Source organism: Sceloporus occidentalis, unplaced genomic scaffold, assembly GCF_023333645.1.
Source record: "Sceloporus occidentalis isolate IW3139 unplaced genomic scaffold, rSceOcc1.0.p SCAF_12, whole genome shotgun sequence".
Classification (NCBI taxonomy): Eukaryota; Metazoa; Chordata; class Lepidosauria; order Squamata; family Phrynosomatidae; genus Sceloporus; species Sceloporus occidentalis.
In genome coordinates this window covers 473,827-498,027 of record NW_028316992.1, presented here as the reverse complement: position 1 = coordinate 498,027, position 24,201 = coordinate 473,827, and the positions used below count along the sequence as shown (strand labels likewise).

At 40.1% G+C, this 24,201-nt stretch overlaps 1 protein-coding gene across 4 annotated transcripts in view; it reads right to left on the bottom strand.

The window, feature by feature from the left end:
• Positions 1 to 9,124: 9,124 nt before the first annotated feature.
• The window catches only part of LPIN1 (lipin 1), a 112,479-nt gene continuing 97,402 nt past the window's right edge, over positions 9,125 to 24,201 (bottom strand). For all 4 annotated transcript variants that reach the window (XM_089478102.1, XM_089478103.1, XM_089478104.1 and 1 more), the window contains 7 exons: positions 23,636 to 23,780; positions 21,396 to 21,544; positions 19,782 to 19,868; positions 18,571 to 18,723; positions 16,634 to 16,748; positions 13,898 to 14,001; positions 9,125 to 11,803 (listed from right to left, as the gene is read on the bottom strand). In XM_089478102.1, the coding sequence (XP_089334228.1) occupies positions 11,644 to 11,803; positions 13,898 to 14,001; positions 16,634 to 16,748; positions 18,571 to 18,723; positions 19,782 to 19,868; positions 21,396 to 21,544; positions 23,636 to 23,780 (913 nt within the window). In that variant the 3' untranslated portion in view covers positions 9,125 to 11,643. The remainder of the gene's footprint in view (positions 11,804 to 13,897; positions 14,002 to 16,633; positions 16,749 to 18,570; positions 18,724 to 19,781; positions 19,869 to 21,395; positions 21,545 to 23,635; positions 23,781 to 24,201) is intronic.

Here is a 24,201-nt window from a genome sequence, read left to right as displayed (position 1 = left end):
TTTAAAAGATGCCCTTCCCTCATTTTTAGTGTTGCCAGATTTACAATAACAGTCATAATCAAAACTCATGACATGCCAAGTTTGCACTCAAGAAGTAGCTAGTAACAAGTTTGCTTTCTACTGAAATACCAATTTGAAGTATCGATTTAATTAACTTAGGGTGCATCTATACTGTAGAAATAATACAGGCTGAGTAAGTGCTGCAGCTCCATCCTATGGGATCCCGGGATTTGTAGTTTTACAAGGTACAGTCAGCCCTCCATATCCACAGATTTTTAGGATTCAAACATTCACGGCTTGAAATTATTTTTTAAAATATAAAAATCCCTAAAAGCAAACCTTCATTTTGCAATTTTATATAAGGGACACCGGGCGGGCCTATCCATTTGATCATATATAGGATTTCCACCCATTTAATACTCCACCCCTTTGATGATGATTACTGTGCAATCTTATTGTTAAATTTTGTACTGTGGTAGAGTTAGTTTTTAATTGTATAAGAATTATTATTGTTGTGTTTTATTGAGTGCATTTCATATGTGTTTTATTAGATTGTAATCCTGCCTCGATCCACAGGGAGAGGCAGGAAATATAAATAAATTATTTATTATTATTATTTATTTTACTAGGCCACGGTTTTTAATGACTTGAACATCCACAAATTTTGGTTTCCATGGGGAGTGGAGGGCTGGAACTAAACCTCAGCAGATACCAAGGGCCCACTGTATTTAGCCTTCTTTGCCAAAGAGTGGTGGTGCTTCACAAAACTACAAACCCCAGGATTCTGCAGGATAGAGGCATGGCAGTTAAAGTGGCATCAAACTGCATTGTTTCTAAAATGTAGATGCACTCTTGGCCATATGCTTCTCTATAAAAGTAACGTATTTCTCACATTCATAAACTACATGATGCATACATCTCTGTCTCAATGAAGAAATATGAGATTTTTTGTGTCTTGTTCAGTCTATATGAAATGAAAAATGTTCCAGTATTCAAACAGGGGGCATCTTTTGTAATAAGGGATGTCTGACATTCCTATAAAGGACAAGATTTCCAACTAGGCTTGCCATTTCATGGCTGCAGCCGTGACCTTTCCGTTTTTTTGACCTTGGGGAAGGTCTTTCCCGGCTTCTGCATTCTGTCACCCGTGACAGCTGGACGTCTGATCTATCTTCCCTTCCAAAGCAGCCTCCGTCCGTCCGTTTGTGCTGGAGAGGCTGCAGCGAGGCTTCCAGCTCCCCGGCATGATCCCTATTGGCCAGGCAGGGAGGAGGAGGAGGAGGAGGGAGAGCTTTTCATTCAGCCCGGCAGAGACTCAGAACAGAAAACTTTGCAATTGCAAGGCCTTGGTAGGTTTCTCTCTGGAATGGGAGCACAGGGGAAAGAAGGAAGGGTTTTCCCAGGGATTTGCAAAGATTTCTTCAGAGAGGGGTTGCCATTGTGTTGGAAAATCATTGCATTCTCTCTCCCCCTCCTCAGATAGATAGGATTTTCCTACATGCATCTCTACTGTCTTCTATCTCCATTTGCATGCCATTTGGTCCTGCTAAATTACAGGGGCAATAAATACCTTTGTAAGTTGGTAAACAGATCATGTGATCTAAGTAAATTGCTTAGGAAGTTCTCTCGCACATTCTGCTGCTCTGCTGATTTACAAGCAAAACCCTCACAGGCTTGGCTTTGATAGTTTTGATGCAAAGAGGCCATGTTCAGTAAAGCCATGTGAAATGCTCCAATGTGCCTAGTGTGTGTTTTGGAATGGAGGGGGGCAGAAAGGGAAGTACATTTCTGCCATCTGTTTAGGAATAATGCCCAAATGTCCTCCATTTTGATCATGCCTAAGAAACATGCATTTATATTAACATTTTTTAAAAAGCATCCAATTTTTTCGAGTGTCCTCCATTTTTAAAAAAATGTGCCCTACATTTGAAAATGTTATCCTACATTTGTCCTACATTTGTCCCGGTTTGGAGGTCCTGACTTATGGCAACCCTATTTCCAAATAGGAGTCATTCCTTACAAAAAATCCTTCTCCCTTCTTTTCCTCTTTGGCCTTAAAAAACCAGGGAGGGATCCTTAGGGTTAAAGAGACTTTAGAAACATGAATCTGTATTGGGTACAACAAGAGGGGGGAATGAAGATAGATGGGCGGATAGATGAGAGGAAGGGAGAGATGTTTTAGAGTCTCAGGAACATCTGGCAAATGTACCATTTAGCAAATATCCGGGACAAACAAGCACAAAGTGGAGTTTTCATTCATATCTCCCTTCAGGTTTGCACTTACTCAGCAAGAGAAAATCTTGGCTAAGAGTTAAATTTAAAGCTCAAGCTCACTTTCTAAACTATGCTGTTCTGCTGAATCCGATTTGCCTCTTTTGCTCTTATTTCCTGGAAAACGTCAACCTAACAAAGGTAAGGTTTAGAAGAAGCATCATTTCTCTAGTAGGCCTTTCTCAACGCAAATTTTTAAAACTCCTCACGTGAGCCTTTGTCTGTTTCGCAAACCTTAAGCATTGCCTTGTTTGTGCTCCCTTTGTTTATGTTCCTGTCATTTTTGGCTGCTTTATAATGTATTATAACTGGACACAGTAGCAGGGCATGAAGGTCTACTAATTACTTACAACAACCAGACATGGCAGAAGGATATGCATGTATTTTAAAATTATATTTGACAAGTGCATTTCTAGCATCTTGTATCAGTTCTTTTGTGTACTAAAGACCAGCAGCCTGGCTTGGTTATTCACATATATCTTTGAATATTTTCCCGGTCCAGATTTCTTGGTTAGGATAAGAGATGGGCTCTAGACTGACACAGGTTTTATTTTTATTTAATTGCCAGCACCAATAACTGACACAAACTTTAAAACAGCAAAACACAGAAGTTACACAACCAAAGCTTTCCCAATACATTCTGTTTGGTGGCCAAGGAAGTCTTCACTTGCTTAATCATTTTGGACCTGAACCAGACAATATTTAAATGTTCCTGCATCCTGCTGATTTTTAAAAGTTATTTGTTGAAGTTTTTATTATCTCAGCCTGCTAGGGCCAGTGGGGCAAACTGATGGAAATGGGAGAGTTAAATGCACGTTTCAATCTCCTCCATTGTCACATTGAATATTGACAAGGATTTGCCTGTAGTATTATGTTGCTGGAGTGGGGCAAATAAAAAAAATGGCAATTTTTTATTTGGACTGGGAATGAAGGACAGTAAGAAAAGCTGGATCAGTCCACAGGCTTGTCTGGTCCAGCAGTATGTTCACACAGTGGCCAACAGTATGCCTCAAAGGGAAACCCACAAGCAGGGCTGAATGCTATGATATCCTTTGTCTCATATCTCTCAGCAACTAATATGGGCAGTCAGCCCTACTTATCCAGAGATCCTTTATTCACAGATTGAAAATATTCCAAAAATATATACATTCCAAGAAGTAAACCTTGATTTTGCTATTTTATAACAAGCGACACTATTTTTACTATGCCATTATATATCCTGGGACTTGAGCATGCACGGATTTTGGTATCCACAGAGGGTCCTGGAACCAAACACCAGAAGATACCAAGGGCCCACTGTACAGGCAGACTGCCTCTTATACTGGAGTTGGCATCTCTTTAACTAACATGGCCTCAACTTTTGGGCCAGTTGGCAATTCTTCCAAAGTAGTATTGTAGTCTGCTATAGGAGGATATAATTGATGTGCAGGAGATTATCACATGATTTTTAAACTACAATTAAAGTTGGAAAATAGCACCATTGGCAATATTTATCGCACAATGTCGTCTTCGACTCCTTGCTGCTGTGCATCCAGAGCATGGTTAGAGTGCACCTTTTCATTGATGGGGAAAAACTGTTGATAAGTTCTCAATTGTGCTGCTGTGCCATTAGTTCTCAGGTGCAATAAGTTCCTCCCACAGCAGTTCCAACACTGGACAGTCATGTCGTCAGTTTCCTCCTCTCCTTGTTCCCTGGATACTTTGAGGAAGGCTTTGGAGAAGTTGTCATACCCTCCCTGTTCTGCTGATAAAAGCAACTGCCACCAGGACTTATTTGGATCAAGCCCATTGCGTTATTTATTTGACTCACTGGTTTATATCCTTCCTTTTACCCAAAATCAGACTCAAAACAGCTTCCAATATACATTAAAACAACGTTCAGGGTAGCTCCCTCTCAGGTAAAGAGTCCTAGGATGCTCACCTTCATCTATTTTACAAATTACTGCTGCTGCAAGGTCAGCATTTAAGGCTCTTGGCAATATATCTAAAACCTATTCCTGTAAAGCTGTTTCTAATACGCATTTTATCATTTACTTTTCCATTTATGTTTAATAAAACAAAAGATAGTCACAGGAGAGCTCTGTTAAGCCCCCCCCCCCTCTGTGTGTGAAAAGCTCAATAACACAACTGACCCAACTTGACATCATCTAAGATTGTAGAATCTTTGTTAAAAATTATCTTGGGAATAGGATATTTATACAATCTGCTGAAAAAACTCTAACAAGCATTCTTGTGCAATTATTTTTTGGTCTGCCAAAGAAAATGAAAGGTTCAGCAGACAAAAGAAAGGGGCATCAGGGTTCATATCCTACTCCCCCCGCCCCCAACACTTCCCTTCTTCATGATACCAAACACCACAGTAGGCTCCCATTCAGAAAACCACGAATAACCAGAAGCTGCTTGCTTGCAGACCTTGTTAAAAGCCATGCGAGATGGATTTCCGGAATCAATAAACAGACCCTTGTCAGCCAAGCGAACACCTGACATTGCAAGAGGCTTTTAGAATGCCATGAAACCAGGCCTCTCTGGTGACTCAAAATAACTCTTGAATTGAATCATTCTGGAAAGCAATTCAACTCCTTCATCTTCCATTATGTCAGACAAGGGTTGCCAATGGATTGGAGGCTCTCAACCCCCCCCCTCGCCAATTTCTATTAGCATGCTGTCTGTGCTAATTGAACAGATCAGTCATTCTGCTAAAAGCTACCAAGGTAAAGATGTATGTCTGTAGAGATGGAGAGTTCCATTAAAATTCAGAAATGTTTCAGTGTTTTCCTAGTGGACATCTGAGAGGGGCAGGAAGAGAAGAGACACAGACAGGAAAGAGGTAGGTGTCACATTTCCTACACTGAAAAAGCAAGATAATGGCATAGAAAAAGTCATCGCCAGGATGAGACAACCCATGTCCTCCTTGACAAAGGATAGGATAATATATACAGTAAATGGACTGCACAATGTCTTGGATGTTTGTGTGTGTGTATATTTATATATGCAACATTTTTAACACCAGAATATTAGTTTTTTAAAAATAGAATCCAAGCCCAGGACACTATCTAGCTACAGTTAAGAAACAATTTTAAATGCATTTACTTAGTCTATGGAGCCAGCACGGTATAATGGTTTGAGCGCTGGTCTAGGACTCTGGAGACCAGGGTTTGATTCCCAGCTCAGCCATGAAAACCCACTGGGTGACGTTGGGCAAGTCACATGCTCTCAGCCTCTAGGGAAGGCAATGGGAAATCTCCTCTGAACAAATCCTGCCAAGAAAACCCTCATCAGAAGTCGGAAATGACTTGAAAGCACACAACAACAAGCCCTGTGGAACTCAGTAGGACTTACCTCCACATACACGAGCATAGGACTATACAAGAAGCAATGCCCATCTCTTTCAATGAGACAGAATCATCAAATCTTGTTAGAAGGCTCCTCAAGGGCCACCTAGTCCAACGTCCTGCCCAGAAGGAATACACAACTGTAAATCCCTAAAAGAATTCACAACCCTCCGAGGCAGTCTATTCCACTGTCAAACAGTTCCTAATTTTTAAACAGAATTTATTTTGTCATTTGAATCTATTAGACTGTGTTCTAGTAACTAAAGCAGAACACAAGCTTGCTCTACCTTCTACATGACATCCCTTCAGATATTTAAAAATAGCTGTCATGTCACCTCTCAAATCTTCTCTTCTCCAAGCTATTTTATCATCTGCTTAAATTTTTTGACTGTGGAATTCAACAACTTCTAAGGTAGCCTCTAATCCAGTGTCCTCCCAGTATTTTGCAGTACAACTCCCACAGCCTACTAGCCATGCTGGAAATTGTTTAAAACATCTGGATGATTCCAAACTAGAGAAGACTGATGTAAAATAACAATTTGGGATGAACTGTGCCTTGCTGGCCTATCTGTGTGCATGCTTGTGTGTGTATGTTTTAAACTGTACCCACAGCTGGATTTTCAGAACATCTTTTATTGGATTGCATGTATTACAATATATATATATTTGCATTCAGTTCATCATCAAAATGAGATGCTAAATTGTTTTCTATAATTCATTGCACTAGTGCATACATACAGAGGAATTTCCAGACATACTCATCAACAGTTCCAAAACAAAATAAAGTAATACCATCCATCCCACCTCAACCTTCAAATTACATTGGCATTTTTAAATTCTATTTTTAGTATGTTGAGATTTCTTTTTTTCCACATAGCACCTGTGCATGGTAAATGGCCATCAAATTTATGGAAACCAACTGCGATGCACTTCTTGCATATTCTAAAACAGAGCATATTGTCGGCATTTTATTTTTGCATTCAGAGTGCATTGGAAGAAGTACCTTTTTTCTGTAACAGAAAACCACCAGTACATCAAAAGGAAAATCATGATAAATACTTTTTTTTTCTTTCATAGAAAGAATAAGAATTCATTCAGCCATTCCAACATTTTTGTTGCTGCTTTTCTTTGGGAATTCAACAATATAGTTAAAAATGTGTGCATAAAGAAATGAGCAGCCAAAGTGAAACTATTTAGAAACTGTGGACCTTCAGCTAATTAAAAACACAACTCTAAGTAACAGTAATTAAGATGCCTTAAATTGTTCTCCGCAATAACCAACCAAGGTCATACATATCAGCTGAGTGCAATGTACCTGCAGGTCTTCTATGCCACTATATAGAAAGGGCTACACAATAGCACCTCTGACAGGGCAGAGGCAGGATGATCTTTGAAGAGTAATTTGGAGTCAGGTTTCTTTTGTGTAAGAGCTACATTTGTTGGTGTTTCTGAAAATAGCTTTAAATGAACTTGCAGAAATCCACAGCTTCATTCAATGCTGGGGAAGATCATGTCCTATCTCCTATAACCACGGCAGGCCCAGGGTTTAGAAATATTACATGTCTGGAATATAGTTTCCAAACAGGGAGCCAGAGTGCTGTAGTGTTTTGTGTTGGATTACAATACTGGAGACCAGGGTTCGAATCCTCACATAGCCATGGACACCCATTGACTGATCTTGAGCAAACTGCATTCTCTCAGCCTCAGAGGGAGGTAATGCTGACCCTCCTCTGAACAAATTTTTGACAAGAAAACCCTATAATAGGCTCGCCATAAGTCAGGAACAATTTGAAGGTACACAACAAGGGTGGTGGGGTGTGTTGCCACAGCATGCATTAACAGTAGAGCTATATCTCAGTTTGCAAAGCAGATGTGTTCCTGAGTTGACAAAAAAGCCCCATAACAGGGTTATCTTAGAGTCTCTGTAAGTCAGAAATAACTTGAAGGCACACAAGTTCCTAGAATCCTCCCCCCACCCCCAAACAAATTTTTTTTTCAGGAACTGGACAGGCCTATGTAGTTTCCAGGTCAGTAAAGTGCAAGTCCATGAAATGATAGCATGAGAAAACATCCACAAAATAAAGTTAATGGCTAATGGCCTACAAAATGGAGAACTTCCTTCTTAAATAGATTGGAATACATATAGGACCAACAAGCTCAAGTTCAAATGCCCCACAGTTAAGAAGTTCTTCAGTTAAAGTCAATAATAAGAACTACTTAAATTTGGCTGGATCATCGCCAAGATAGTCTAAGTCACAGGATCAAGGGCAGAACAAGTACTGACATAACGGAACATCTGTATATTTGAAATTCAACATATAATGATGAGAAATTAATGTCAAATAAGATACAACTGACTGAAGTAGCCTGCAATATGAGAAACATCTCTCTAAAACTGGTATCTGTCAGATGTTTTTTCGCCCATGGCTTCACAGTTCCTAATATTAGGTTCTGGGTTTCTAAAACACTGTACGTTGCAGTTGCCTCTGTCTCAAGATTTGTAATCTAAAAATTGTATTACTTTTTGGTCACATGGCAAGTTTGATAACAGGAGAAAGCCAAAAATTATGCCCAGATATTACATCAATATCTGGGGGGGGGGTGGGGGGTGGGGTGTGTGTGTGTGTGTGTGTGTGTGTGTGTGTGTGTGTGTGTGTCAGCTCTGGCTGTATAAAATTATGCACCCAAATTACTACCAAGTCAATTTCTGTAGTCACCACTGTATTTTCAGTGAAAACCCACTTTAACCATCCTAGCTCATGATCCTATCCCTATCATATTACTTCATGTATACTGAGCATAATATTGTACATCTAGAAAAATCTGATCACAGTAAAGTTCCATTAAAGGACTGAGACTTGCAACTGATTCCTATGGGTGTATACTCAGAGGTTTACTCCATTCAGTCTTATTAGGGTTTCTCTCAATTGCAACTTTAATCAGAGTGGCCTGCAGCCTGACTAGGGGAACTGCTCTCTGCCCTGACTTGGATTACAGGTCCTTGGTAGCTTCAACAGAAACTCCTTTTATTTCATTCATTTCTATGGGATTTAATAATGACTTTAGCTGGATTGTACCTATTATGCATATCCTAAAGTGACACTGTCCAAATGCAAACTATCACCCCCAGCTACTGCAGATTTGATGTCTTTGTAAACATTAGTGCCATAATCCAGTTGAAGGAAATATACGTGCAAGAAACATGTGTGTATCCACAGCTGGATAGGAAGCTACATGTGCAAACAGAGCTTGCACACGTGTTTCCCTTCTTCAATCCAACAACTTGGATTGCACAAGAGTTCTTTCAGAATGGCTGTAATTCTGCTGGTCAGTGGCTTGGAAGGGATAGTTGGACTGATTCCCAGGCCCAATTCTGCTGTCCTGACAAACATCTGATCAGCAGATTTTAACTGTTTCATCTCTCCACATCTCCCTTTAGGTTGCACAGAAACAGGAAGCACTGCAAGCAGATAAGCTGCTTCAAGAGGTAGGCAACCATTCACAAGTGTGTTTTTTTAAAAAAAAAAAAATAAGCACAGCAAGCATTAAATTAAAAGGTACAACCAAAGTCCAGCCAGGTTCTGAGTGGGACAGCCTAAAAAAACCCACAGTCCAGGCAACCCAGGCAAGACTTTGAATCAATCTGAATTTTAATCCTGTTGAGATGGACTCAGATTCTTTAAATATGTAGAGATGCACAAAAGAACAGGAATTATGAGGCAGGTGGTTTTTTCCCAGTAAAGAATGAGAGCTGCTACTAATGGAAGCCTTCAAGAGCAGCAATTGTCCTCCAGAACAAGATGCAGGCCATTGCTATAGTCTTGAGCAGGCAAGGGTGGGAGGTATGTTTCCAGTGTTTCTTCAAAAGCAGAATGAAAGAAAATGAAATAATCACATTTGGATTCGGAGTGTTGTCTGCAGCACCCCCCAAGGAGGGAGGTCAAAATTAGCTCCAGAAGCCATGCACCTTAACCACAGTAGTACATCAATAACAGATGTGGAGGAGTAGACATCTTACAAAATTAAGGATGCAATTTGATACACACTTGAGTGGGATAAGTCCCACTGAACTGACTGAAGTAACCTCTGAGTAAACAAGCCAAGGACTGCACTGTAAACCTAACAGAATAAGAATTTGGAAGGACTGTGTACCACAGAAACTCAAAACACACACACCTCAAAGAGATGGTAAAGAGCTGATAAAGCCAAGTACTTATTTCCCTTTCACCATAAACTGAAAAAAAAATGGCTGGGGAGAAGATGTTTGTGAAAAGCATACACAATCAGGGTACAGATTCAGTGAATCTTCTCCCCCCCACCCCCCTTCAATGTAAAAATCTCATCTGAGGAGTTTGGTAGCAACTCAAGGTTGGCTGTCATCACACCTGCTTTGCCTCTAAGCCTCTATCCCTCACTTATAAATAAATATTATTTTTTAAAAATTAAAAGCCAGATAGCTTCTAGCATCATTTCTTATATCAGCAGCAGAAACCTTTGTTTTAAGGAAGACCAGCAACTTGTAAAAGCGGATTCTCTGAAAAACTACTCAGATAGGATTCATATGTAATGAACATCACTATATCTCAAGGCAACCAAATATTAGAAAACAACAAAAGAGGACCATGAACACTCATAACTGTACAAAGAAAAGAAATGCAAAATTAAAATGTAAACTCCCTGACTATATTGTATGGAACCCACTCATATTTAACGTTTCCAGGGAGTGGTGGAGAGACAGGGAATAAAGAAAACACAGCAAGAGGACCCACAGCCATCAAAAAAATGGTTCATACCATGGCAAAAGTTAGTGCAAATAAAATCTGTGGATGCAAGCAATGCAACTCTCATGAAATTCATCAGGCAAATAAAGACTGCTTCCAGGAACATGTCGTTTGTATTTAGGAAAAGATACTGACATGTGCTGTACTTGTCAGTTCAGAGCATCCCATGTCCATTTAAGTGGCACCACTCTTCTTGGTGAATGCACAGAAGCGGCGATCAGGAAACACACTGACAAACACATTGTTGAGAATGATTCCTCATTCTCATTGATTTACAAGCAGGTATGTCACATCTAAGCTGACTCAAGGGTTCATACTATATTTGAATAACTATGCCTTCAGACTCCTCTCCCCACTCACAAAACATGTCTTAATACATGGCCTGAAAGGTATTGTAAGGCAGGACAACTAGTGATTCCAATATCTTCAGCAGGATTACTCCTTGAGCAAAACAAAACCTGCTGCACAAATGAAGCATTTGAATTCTTCTCCAGGAACCTTGCCAAACCCTATTTTTCCTTTTTCTTCCTGTAAATTGTGGCCAAGATCCAGAGGAGCTGAGCACACACAAACTGCCAGCATAAATGCACTCAATGTTGTTGTTGTTTTTAGGGAAAGGGGTTATCTCAAGTGTATAAAACAGTCTGACAGTTCCATGTTGGCATACATGGTACTAGGAGGCATGACCAGGCACCTCACCAATGGAAACTAAGTTCAGCTCTAGAGACTATAGATATGCTAGAAAAGTTTAGAGTAAAGACCAATTGACTTTTGTTCAGTAGATTTGGTCAGACTTTGTTCATCAAATATTTTTATGATGATGGGGGTCTATAAAAATAGGTATTTCAGCTCAGTGTCATACAGTTACTCCATTCCATTCTACCCAAAACAAGGAACTGGAAGCTCCCATTGATACCACAGCATGGAAACATATCCCGCCCTGGCATGGAAAAACTGAAGATCACACAGGATTTGCTTTTAAGAAGCCCAGTATCATGGCACTCAGAAATGTCCTTGCATAATAAGACTATACCATTTGTGGTAGATCTCAAGCATGATGCTGGAGAAGAGCTGGGAGTGAAACATTCAAAAATGTTACTTTAAAGGACAATGACGAAATTTCTGAACTGGCATTTAAGAAATGCTCACTACATCCCAAACTCCAGGTGAACTGTAAGTAGCAAAAATCCAGCCGTATAGCTGAAGTGCAGAACCTGAAGTGAAACCTTTGAATTGCTGCTCAGCAGATTCAGAAGTCATTATGGTGCATCAGAATGAATGTCCTGGTTTTCAAAGGGTGGCAATGGATCTCTCCAGTATGTGAACCGACTGTACGTGTCAGAACATGGGAAATCTGAAGAATGGCTTCTTTTCAGCAAGGGAAATACATGATCTACCACTTCACAGAGTCTCACATACCTGGAAAAAAAATAAGCCCAGATAATCAATCTCTGTAAGACAGACTTATACATTTTTGTTTCATATTCATATTTATGATCGTGGCATTGCTACAATTGCAAATGCCCCACCCCTCAAACCTACATTAATAGTCAGCAACCACATCAAGCAATGGAAGGCTATTCTAGAAGATTTTCTAGAAGGAAGAAAATCTTCTAGAACATGGCCACATAGCCTGAAAAAGCCACAAAAAACTATGGATGCTGGCCATGGAAAGCCTTCGACTTCATGAAGGCTATTCTGTTGATGAATGGGACACTGCAGGGTATTTTCACCCTCCTCTCACCAGTGATCTGCAGTGGGACAAGGAGTTGTGGCAAGGCTCCTGTCTCTAATTGCTATTTTACAGATTGCTGGTGAGAGAAGGCAGGAAACGCCACCCAACTTGCTTCACTCCAGTCACCAGCAGGATGTATTTCTGTCACGTGGTGTGGCTGATGTCTGTTAAGGTGGGTTTGGGGAACTGGGCCAAGAGGCAATACATAGTTAAGAATTCTTAACTACATCTGTGATCTTGGTCATGATGTGCATCAGTGTATAATAGTACAAGTCAGGGGAGGGACTAGAAAGGAATAATCATTAATGGAGCTAGCAAATCACAACATATTTTATATAGTCCATTTTCCATTGCCCAGCCTTATAATCTAGGCAACAGCAGGATTTAGGACAGTAATTCCTAAACTCTGGCCTTCCAGGTGTTTTGATTTCAGCTCCCAAAATCCCAGACTATTGGCCAAGATGGATAAGCCTGTCTGAATATAAAGATCCTTGCTGACCTCCTGGCAAAAGGAGAGCAGAGAGGGGACCTCATGGAAGTGAATTCCATGAGCTGCAATCAGCCACTAAGACTCTCTCCCATGTCCTTACTACACAGACTTGTGACAATGGTAAGACCAAGGGAAAGCTCTCCCACAAGCATCTTAAGATTCTGGCAGATTTGCACAGGAAAATATGATCATTCAGAAAGTCTAGACCTAAATCTAGCTAGTAAGTCAGACACAGGAGCCCAGGTAAAACTCTGCAAAAGCACAGGAGATCTTAAATTTCCCAGTCAGATTTATGAATCCTTAGGGAAGTCTTACCCTGCATATTATTAGTAGTAACAGGTAGCTGTAGCCAAGTTTGCAAAAGCTCACTCATTCAGAATGCTATAACATTCTTTCCACATCCCTTCCCTCTGTCAAGATTTTAAATCCAAATACTTTTAATAATCCATTTCTTTGTGACTTCTTTAGTGACTAGGCTACTAGACAGAAGGACTAAGAAGAGAGATTCTGCTTTAATTAACAGAGTAATTAAGCACATAAGGAAGATGGGCTCGGGAAAATTATCAGTGGGTGGGTAAGTGAGAGGATAGGTGAGGAAAGGAAAAAGAAGAGATCAAATAAGTGTGTATGTGGATTATAACTGAAAGACAAGTGGAGATAGCAATTCATCTACAGAGCTTCTGTTCTATGGGTTCTGTTGTATGCATGAATTGAAAGACAAGTTTATTTTTATTATTTTTTACTCATTGTAAAGCTATTGTTAAATGATGTATTCTTTTAAAAATGCAATAATTTCAATTATTTATTATAAATCAAAGAGAGATTGTTTTTCACATTCTCAAGCTAAAACTAGGTAATATGGAGCATATTTCTAGGTAGTGTAACTTTGGCCTGGTACAGATGGGTCCTTTGCGGTGCACCCATGATGTGCTAGAGTTGCTCAGGGGTGGGCACACGCCCTGCAATCCTAGCACCTCATGGGCGCGCCACAGCTGCGCAGCACCATCCAAATGGTGTGCGCAACAATGACGTGCCAGCAGCGCAGTGACCAAACAGCGCTGTGCCGCTGGCACGTCATCACACCGTCTCTGGCGCTTTGGTGCAGTGCAAGTGTACCACATGCTCCTTTCTTGCTGTGCAGCAGCGCTGCACAATTGGGTTGCTACGGTGCTTCTGCGGAGCAAGGAGAGGCGCCTCCCCAGGGCCTCTCTTTTTGGTGCTCCGTACCACGCCTTTATCATCCAGAAAGAGAACTAAGTGGTCTGTGCTACATTAAGTGGATACTCACGAAGAGATGTTAGTCTTGGCATGCTCTTGAATTAACTCCCCTTTTGGATTAACAGTAAATATTCTGTTTAATGAGACTCCCACTTGCTTGTAGGAATATACGTCCTAGATCGAGAAACAAGAAAGAAACAAAGAAGTGAGATTCCTCTTAAAATAACTAATTTTCTTCTAAAATATTTATGTAAGCCTGTAGCCCTCCAGATTTAGCGGGACTCCATCTTCCACCAAACACTGCCAGCATGGCCAAAAGTGAAGCATGATGGAAGTTGTAGTTTAAAACCTTCTGAGGGACCATGGGTTCCCCAACCCTGCTGTAAACTTTGCACTATTCATACTGGAGGAACTGCAACGATTTTAAGCCACCAAGTAACATAGTATCAGTACATAATTTCAAGGCTATTCAGCCACCATATTGATGGATATCCTTAGTAAATAATGTCCTCCATATTTGTAGTAAATAATGTCAACACCAGAAATCCATGTCTGTAAAAGTTGAGTCTCCCTTATCCAAAATGCTTGAGACCAGATGTGTTTTGGATTTCAGATTTTTATTTTTATTTTTTGCCAACTTGGAATACCTGTGTTTGAATAAACATACATCTTGAAAAATCTTGGAGATGGGACCCAAGTCTCAACACAAAACTCACTTATGTTTCAAATTCACCCTATACACATAGCGTAAAGATAATTTTATTGTATACAATATTTTTAATTTTTAAAAATTTTTCATGACACATTTTTAATGTCATATACAATAAATCCTTGCCGCCTGTATTTCCTGTCTTTATGTATTCCAACTGCTTCCCTCATTTGCTGATTCGCAACAGCCCCCATTTACCCAAAAGCACTGGGAACTATAGTTTAGGTTGATGAGAAAAACAGAGATTCTATCAAAACATTAATAAACTGAGCCAAAAATTTTGAGGGGAAATTTTTCAGTGAAATGATTGGATCTGTCTGTTTTTAACTGTCAGTTTCCTGCCTGTTTCTCTACCCTGACAGACAAGGAATGCCTGGGAAAGGACTAAGAGTAAGGCAAAAAAATAAAAAATAAAAATAAATAGCTTGCATTGTCTGCCTTCCCAGGCAGAAGCAAGCATTGCACGAAAAGATCACTCAACACAGGAAAACTGCTTTCACCACAGCTGCTTCTGTCTGCACACAAGAGCTAAAAAAGGCAAGATATTAAGCAATGCACTCAAACTCAGGATGCCTTATGAATTATGCTGAAATGCCTGCAGTGAAGAACAGGACCACTACAACAGGGATCCCCAATGAGGTGCCCAGGCATGTTATCAGTGTTAGGCACCTTGTTCTGACTTCAGGGCGACCTGCATCTGCAGCAGCAGGCAACTCACAGGGACTGCATGGGAAAGCAGCTGCCCATTGTCACTGCAGAGAGCCAGAATCCTTGAACAAAAGGTAAGGGTTTTAAATTTGAGTTAAGGAGAGGAAATGCTGAATTGGGTGTAGACATTGTGAATACAGTTCACACCCAATTTGGGGTTTGGGGCCTGCGTCATATAAACATGATGCAGTGAACCCCAGGGGAATTCAGAGTAAATAACCCATATAGACAAGCCCTATATACATGAGTGAGAGCCTGACTCAATATAGCCAATTAAGTTGATGCTTTGGGGACATGCATACAGAATAAATAGCCAACACTAGTTGTACCTCTTTGCTTATTCACACAGAGCTGGAAAGGAGAGCTGGGGGAAGCTAGCTCATCTAGTGTCCGCAAACCATAAGAGACATATGTAGTTGTTCTACATATGTGTTTACTCCTAACTACAAAAGGAGAGGAAATGTGCTAGCTCTACATCTTCCATCATCCTTTTTGTCACCCTCCTATGTGGGGATAACAACAGATCTGAAAGAGAGAGCCAGGATTTCTGAAAAACTATGGTTCCAACTCATGTAGAGAGTCTCCACAAGCAGCTTTCCACTTCAAGACTATCACGTATCCATGTAGAAGGGCCATGGAACCAGGGATGGAGAAGGCTGATACTACCTCACATCCTCTCCTCCGAAGTCAAATAAATCCATTTTAATAACAATGGTACAGGGCAAAGATATCGGTGCCAACCCCATAAGACAAGTACAGTCAAGACCTTGGTATCTGCAGGGGATCCGTTCTGGACCCCGCCGCAGATACCAAAAAATGCAGGACCTCAAGTTCCATTGTTCCTAATGGTGGCACAACATATGTGCTTCCACTGGCATAGCTGCATGCATGTGCTGCCAGTGGGGACAACAGGGGCTTAAATCCACAGATAGCAAGGCCACGGATAAGGAGGCACCACTGTATGTTAACCTTCACATCCATCCCCACTAAACCAAGTGGTACAATAAGAAACTGACATGGATAACAAAGCTCAAATGAATGAAGATGGGTTACACAAATGCACATGTATACAGTGGTATCTGGCTGTGGTTGGACCCCATTATGGGTACCAAAATCTGTGGATGCTCAAATCCCATTAAATACAATGGCATAGTAAAATGATGTCCCTTATATAAAATGGCAAAAAATAAGGTTTGCTTCTTTAGAATATATATAGGATGGTTGAATCTATGGATAAAAAAATCAGTGGATAAACTATAAACAGTTTCATTTCTTTGCAGCCACTGCTATCTGCATTACCTGTTTCAGAGAGGACATCATGAATTAAGTGGGGCAGAAGCTTCTCTCTGGATAAAATCTTAAGTAAATAATGTTATCTCAGATACTTACAGCGGGTCTATTGCCAAATGCAGCATAAAAAGGTTCTGTGTTGGGGTGAAACAAGTTTTTGATGTCAGTTAGACACTGTACTTTAAACTTCTCTGGCTTCTTCTCTATCACCTCTCTGAAATGAAGTACACAAAAAGACAATGATTTAGCTTTATAAACATAACACAATTAATTTTCTCAGCCTTCTTGAAATGTTTCAGTTGAATAGGATCCAACATGTCATAATCCACCTCGCACACTTAGGTCCTCTGGGAAAAATCTGTTGCAACCTAAGAAGACCAGATTGGCTGCGGGACCCAGAGGACCCTTGTCATCTGCTGCTCTTAGGCTTTGGAACGACCTGCCAGATGAGATCTGTCATATTACTACTCTAGAAGCCTTTAAAAAGACTGTTAAAATGGATCTCTTCCAACATGCGTTTCCAGATGAGCCATTCTAGACTAGCCTCCCCCTCACGACATCACTCACCCCATTCCCCCCTAGAAGAAGATACTTATTCCATCTCAAATCTCCCCAATTTTTTTTAGCAAACTTGTATTTGAAATTTTTAATTTAATTTAATCTTAATTCATTTGTCATTGAATTTTTATTTTACTGCTCTTTGGTTTATGGTTTATGTTTGGGAGAGGATTGGTATGTGGGATTGTTTTAGCACGGATTTGTATTTTTATGATATTTTATTGTTATACTTCTGTTGTAATCCGCCTTGATTCCCCTGGGAAAAGGCGGGATATAAATAAATTATATTATTATTATTATTATTATTATTATTATGTCAAAAAACTGTCAGCCAGATTTTGAAGGCATGAATTTAAACTCAATCTTAATACAGATATTTCAGTCAAATGAATTACTCATTGTCAGGTGTTGCATGTATCTGACTACATGTAGACTTCATAAGCGGGAAAGCAATGGTGGACACACAACTCTTCTGAAAACATAAAGCTCCAGCTGTAATGACAGACTCCACGGTTACAAAATCTGGCCTAATTATTATTATTATTTTCATTATTCCATCTCTTCCTCCATCCCTTGCTTTTTGTCCTATGTAGCTTGAAGAACTCAAAAAACTTAAATGTGCATTGCAGCCTTTTGCCTGCCCTGAACAGGTATTCTGCACAATTATGGATTCTAAAAATAAATGTATGGCTAACATTCAAACTGTGGGTCCCATTTTGAGCTGAAGCTAGTCATGACTATATTTAATCAAAAATGTTGGCCAGACAATTCTAAGTCTCTTTGCTGTCACCAACATAGCTTACTTGCTAATTAGCTTACTTGCTGTTCACCGCTATGATCTTTAGAATAGCGGTATATAAATAAAACAAATTATTATTATTATTATTATTATTATTATTATTATTATTATTATTATATATTCTGCAAGACTCAGGCCACAGAGGGCTGAAGAGAACTCACAGTGAAGGCAAAACTGAATTTGACCACCACATGGCAGGGAGCTACTATGGATTTTGCTGGCCCAGATAAGGCTCATGTTGATATAAAGGTGCGTAATCTCTGAAGGCCTAAAAATACAATTGGATATCTTATTACACAAGGGATCTATTCAGGGTCCCTTCGGGTAATATGAAATTTGTGTATAATCTGGAACGCTTGTGTGTGTGCCTGAAATGAACAACAAAGTGTTCTTTCTAGGCATTTTCTATGTCCTCCAGCATGATACCTTGGTATGCTTCTGCTGGAAGTGGACCAGAGAGTCCATTGAAAGACTTAGAAATTCCTAGAAAGAATGTATGTTTCCAGTCTCATATACAGTAATTGGAACCATGTACTATGAGCTCATATTAACCTGTGAAATGCCCATAATTACAAGCACTGGCAACCCATGATCCAGCGGGGAGAGTGCTTAGAACAAAGCAACCCCATCTGTTCAGATCATGAGCCACCAGGGTTTATGAGATTCAGTGTTATCATACCTGTGGAAGGCTGAGAACAAACTGCTGGGACTCAGTAAGACAGGACCTTGAGGTAGTACAGTCCCCCGCTCATTGACCCAGTGCAAATATCCTCGAGTCATATCTGCCATCCCTATAGCACGTGCTGAACAGTACAGGAACTTATATCCATTTCTGTTTTAGAGAGAGACAGAGAGCATCCTGTTATCAGCATTGCCATCAAACATACTAAAAAATGTTCTCACAGTCAATCCATAGAGGGCATTTGTATGCAGACATTATCAGCCATGTTAAACACTTAACAAAGTGATATGATTATGGTTGGAAACTCATCAGTCAGTCTCCCCTTGAAGGAGTTGGTCCATTAGTGGCAGCAGACAGAGACACCTGCCTCCTGGAGCTTCTTGCATCCTCATAAAATCTGCTCTGAATCTCCAGAATAATGTAGGGAGGGTAAAGCAGGAATCCATGAAAAACTGCCTCCTCCACTGGATCACACTTCTGTTTGTAAATGAAAGCAGCCTTTCTCTTCACAAGATTCAATCCATTAACGTTGAGTATGTGTCATATATTGGACAAATGGCATTATGGTAGATAACATTCCCTTCAATCACAGGGAAGGAAGACATACCCGAATTATAAGAATGGGGAAGGGAACATTATTGAGTACAGAGGACCCTTGGTATCCACTGGTGTTTTGTTCCAGGAACACACACCCCCACACCCTGTAGATACCAAAATCCATGGATGCTCAAGTCCCATGATATACAATGGCAGAGTTAAATGGTACTGGAATTTATATCTTTTTTGAAAATGTCCAAGCTGTGGATGCTTAACCTGTGGATAAAGAACCAGTGGATATGGAGATCTGACTGCAGTTTCAGAGTCTTTTGATGGACGAATCCTGGACACAGACAAGTGGTGCCTTGTGGTATCCAATGCCTAGGTTCTCGTTACATCTTTTTAGTCTGCCATGTTTCTTTCTACATTCTTCCCTTTCCTCAAAGGTTTTGTGGTTCAGCCTATTGCTAAGCTTGTAAAATATATCAGACAAGGTATAATCTTCAGTCCCTACCAGCTGACTGCTCTTCTCCATCAGGATCAGGTGAGACATACTCATGTGTCTCCAGATTCATCTCTTTACACAACAGAACCCTGTACTAGTGTATTCAATGGATACAAACATTCTCAGAAAAGCTGGTAATCCGTGTCAGATGAACTAATATACTCACTGGCTCACTTTATGGTACAATTTGGCAATGCCTTGATGTGTCCAGTCTTTGCCAAGAGTAGGCAAAATATGACCTAAAGTATCTGACCTGGAAGAAAATAAAACAAAACCAAATGAGACAAATGGACTATAGGAAATAAACCTATGTGCTGTCATAAAGGTCAAAGGTGTGACAGTCTATGTAATTGTTTAAAATGTATTTTTATTATATAATCTATCTGCTCTGCTTTTCAACTTGATGCGTAACAATACAGGAGTTTCTAGGAATTTTACAAGCACCACACCTTTTTTCTCTTTCAAACACCATTCCTGATTTAACAGAGATCCAAAACACACAGAAAAAGCAGAAATAATCCAGTTTTAGACTGCTTTAACTGCCCTGGCCCATCGCTAGGGAAATCTGGAAACTGTAGTTTTGTAAGACATTTAGCCTTATCTGTCAGAGAGCTCTGGTGCCAACACAAACTACAAGTCCCAGGAGTTAAAGAAGTCTCAAACTATTATTTCAGCAGTGTGTTTTGGACCTGAATTGATCCTGGAATTACTATAAGCTCAATCCTATGGATCTACTAGCAACAACTAATAGTCATCCTTCTCATCAGTCACCTTTCTACAGGAAGAACGTAGTCAGCATGATATACAACAATGTTTAACAAAGATCATCACAATGAAACAAATATGAAGGATACCATTTTGAAATGAATACTAAGCACCAAAACAAGTAATAAAAATCAGAGAGTGTCTAACAATCAATGACTTTCTGTATTATAAACTAGTTGGGAACTCTTAGCTATTGTTACTGTAATTCAGGTGAAGAGAAAGCATGCCCCAATAGCCATGTTCCACTCTCCAATCCCTTTTTGCAGCATTTCAGAGCCCCTACAATATCCCTCCCAACCCCTGCCTCTGTATTTTGTTTAATATTGTTCCAGTGAAAGACTGGCCACAGAACAATGCAAAATAGCTCAAACGTACCATGGTTTGGTTATATCTGATCCCCCCCCCCCCAAAAAAAAAAAAAAATCTCCAGTCCTCCTTGGCTTATTTTCAGCTAAGAACAAAACCAGAAGTGACATCATGTCCCTGCTGGAGAACAGTGGTGGTGAACGTGGGAGAAGTGTGAAAGTGAAAACTGTCCCCACCATCAACACAGCTGTCACCCCCTGCTGTAATGTGTAGCCTGTATCCCTGTTTGTGTTTAGTAGGATTTGTTTCTGCCTGGTTTGCAAATGCCAATCGAATGCATTCAGAAGCATTATCTGGCATTACCAGGTTGGCATAATACCATAATAGCTTCTGTATGTCACTGTTGTGTCATAGGATGGGTGCAGGCAAGCACCAGGTGTAGACTGGATTCCATCCAGTACGGCAAAGGCATTATACATTAACAAGGGATGAAACTATTCCTTGAGTAACAAGGAATAAAACAATAAAAAATGATACTGGGCCCCCAACGTCTGCAAAGATCAACCATTAAAAATTATTTCAGTGAAAAGTGGAAAAACAAGAGCCTTCAAAAACTTTGCTAATTGCTCCTTGGCTTGCTTTATCAGAAAGTTCTAAAAAGGGTTCCTTGAATGGAATTTTTTCATCCACTGTCTTGTTAAAAACTCACCTTGTGATTGTGCCATCAATGTCAGAAATAATGACCTTGTCATCCCAGTTCCATAAATAGATGGTGCCTTCACAGCGACATGTTCCTTGATATTGTGTCGTAACACTAAAAATTACATCATTGGGGCCATTCTTAAGGTTCAGACTTTTCTGTTTTATGAATAAGAAGATGCACAAACATGTGCAAAGTTAGAGCTGCACAAACTAACAATCCAGATAACTCAGAATACTGCACAGTCTTATACACAGGCTTACAGGGGAGATGGTCAATTGTTTTAGTAACTCATGATTAGATTCCCCTCTCTGACAATGAAACAAAAAATTCAGAGTCCATCCTTATTCATGTTTGACATATAACCCACCAATGACATTAACATGGCATTCCACTCTACAATTCATGGCATGAAATGGACAAAGCAGCAAAATAAGGGTCCAAAACACACTGCAGAAATAATCCAGTTTGAGACCGCTTTAACTGCCTTGACTCAATATAAGGAATTTTGGGAACTGTAGTTTTGTGAGATATTTAGCCTTCTCTGTCTGGTACCACAGTTCACAGGATTCCCTAGCACTGAGCCAGGGCAGTTAAAGCGGCCTCAAACTGGACTATTTCTTCAGTGTGTTTTGGATCAAGCACATTTTCTTACTACTGGTTTAAACTGCTACTAATGCACCAACTGAGAACTCATCTAGATTGGTCTAAAGAAGCCCGACTTCTCACAATATATAGATCCTTGAGTTCTGGTAGTTGTTATCTCTGAGTCCACCCATTCCAATATTTTGGGGGAGTGTTCATAGTGATTTCATGGATCTGTGCTAGAGCCCTTCCCCTTGTTTTGTATAATTAGGATCTTGTTTGCTGGTTTGAGGACCAAATATTCTCCTCTTTGATTTTTTTTGTTTGTTTTAATTATAATGCTATAGTATAACAGTGCCATTTCACTGATATGCCATAACTGTGAAAAACACAGAAAGAGAAAGGGGAGAGTGATACTTTTTTTAGTTCCACACTGTGTCCGAATTTAAAAGTGTCTCAAAGGCTGCAATAAAATATTCCAACAGGTGCCAGGAGTAGGCAGAAAATAGTGCATGACAGCAGAAACATCCATTGGGTTTTAAAAAAATAACAACCTGAGAACTACAGCAACTTGCCACAACCTGCAAAGACATTTACCCTATCTGGAGTTTCCAAAATACATAGTAATTCACTGATGCTTGTGCAGCCCTTTGCCTTCTGCTATCCTTTGGTTTTGCAATCCAGTCATTGGGATCACTAAAGATTTAGCCTGCAAAAAGCAGAGCACAGTTCACAAATAATCCTTGTCAGCCAGACACTTCAGGTTTGCTTCTCTCTTTCTAAAAACCATGCTTAATACCATGCTCCCAATCAAGATTCTCTTCTTCTGTTCAATGCAAAACACTTTGCAAGTATCCAGCTTCTCCTTTCATATGAAGCTACTAGGCATGACTTAAAATTCTTGAGTTTATTTAATATTCCTATTTCATCTTAGATAGTTTCAGTGAATAGCATTGGCCCAGAACAGACGGGACTTTCGTGACGCCCTCGTCACGTGCTAGGGTTGCCTTGGGATGGTGCACCCACACCTCTCAACCCTAGCATGTGACGAGGGCGTAACAATGGTGGTGCCCTGTATACATGGGTGCCGCTATTGTTATGTAAGCGCCGTGTGGCGCTCGCACAGCATTTGTTACGCTGCCGCCGCGGCATAATAAACCCCTGTGGCTTCCTTCCAGCGGAAAAACAGGCGCCAGCAGGCTGCCCTTTTGGGTGGTCTCTACCGCGCCAATGATTTCCCATATACACATGGGGAGAGTTGTTTGTTCATCAGTTCTAGTGTAGTCACTTGCATCACATTACCGGGGGTTATGCCAGCAGCATACTGTATATACTCATGTATAAGTCTAGAAATGTAGGTAAAAAAATTGACCGAAAAAAACCTGAGTCAACTCATCCATGGGTTAATGTAAGTACTGTACTTTAATTCTTATTAAAAAAGGAAACCATCTCTCAGTGAAAGGCAAGAGTGCAGTCTGTAGTGGAATCACTAACCCCTCTCTATTCTCTTATCCATCCAGGCTTTAGGGTGAGCATGAACAGTTGTGATGCAATTTTCTAAGGCAATGATGTGAAATGTTGATACTTGTCTTTAGATCTAAGATGGGAGTGAGTGGAGATGTTATCTAGTAAATCAGCAAATAGTCAACACAAAAAGAACTTACAAGTTGTTCAGAGGTGAGTCGAAGGGTCTTTTTGTAACCTACTCCAGACAATAGTGGATGGAGACCGGCACTTGAACTTAAGGATCCAAAAGCTTGATTTGTAGTTCTAGGGTCTTCATCACTTGAAGATGACTCATCTTTGATTCTGAAACATTACACATTACAATGCATGAGCTCATTTTTTGTACTGCTCTGTCAAAGACCAAGTGCATAAATGCACATTTTATAACTCTCACTATTTATTCCATTTATTACAATGGAATACCACTTTTCCTCTGAGGAGATCAGGGCTGCATACAAAATTCCCATCTCGCAACAACCCTATATGATAGGTTAGTCCAAGGGATAATGACAGCTTCAGGGCCACCTAGTGAATTCCATAGCTGTGTGGGAATTTGAACTAAGACCCTAGTCTGACAGGCTAACCATAATATCACACTGGCCTCAATAATGTTAATCTGATTGCAAATTCATATATTCATTCATATCAGCCTTTGATTATTGACAATTCAGTTTTTCCCCTTTATGGATTTTCAGCTACACCAGCAACACCACATCAACTGGTC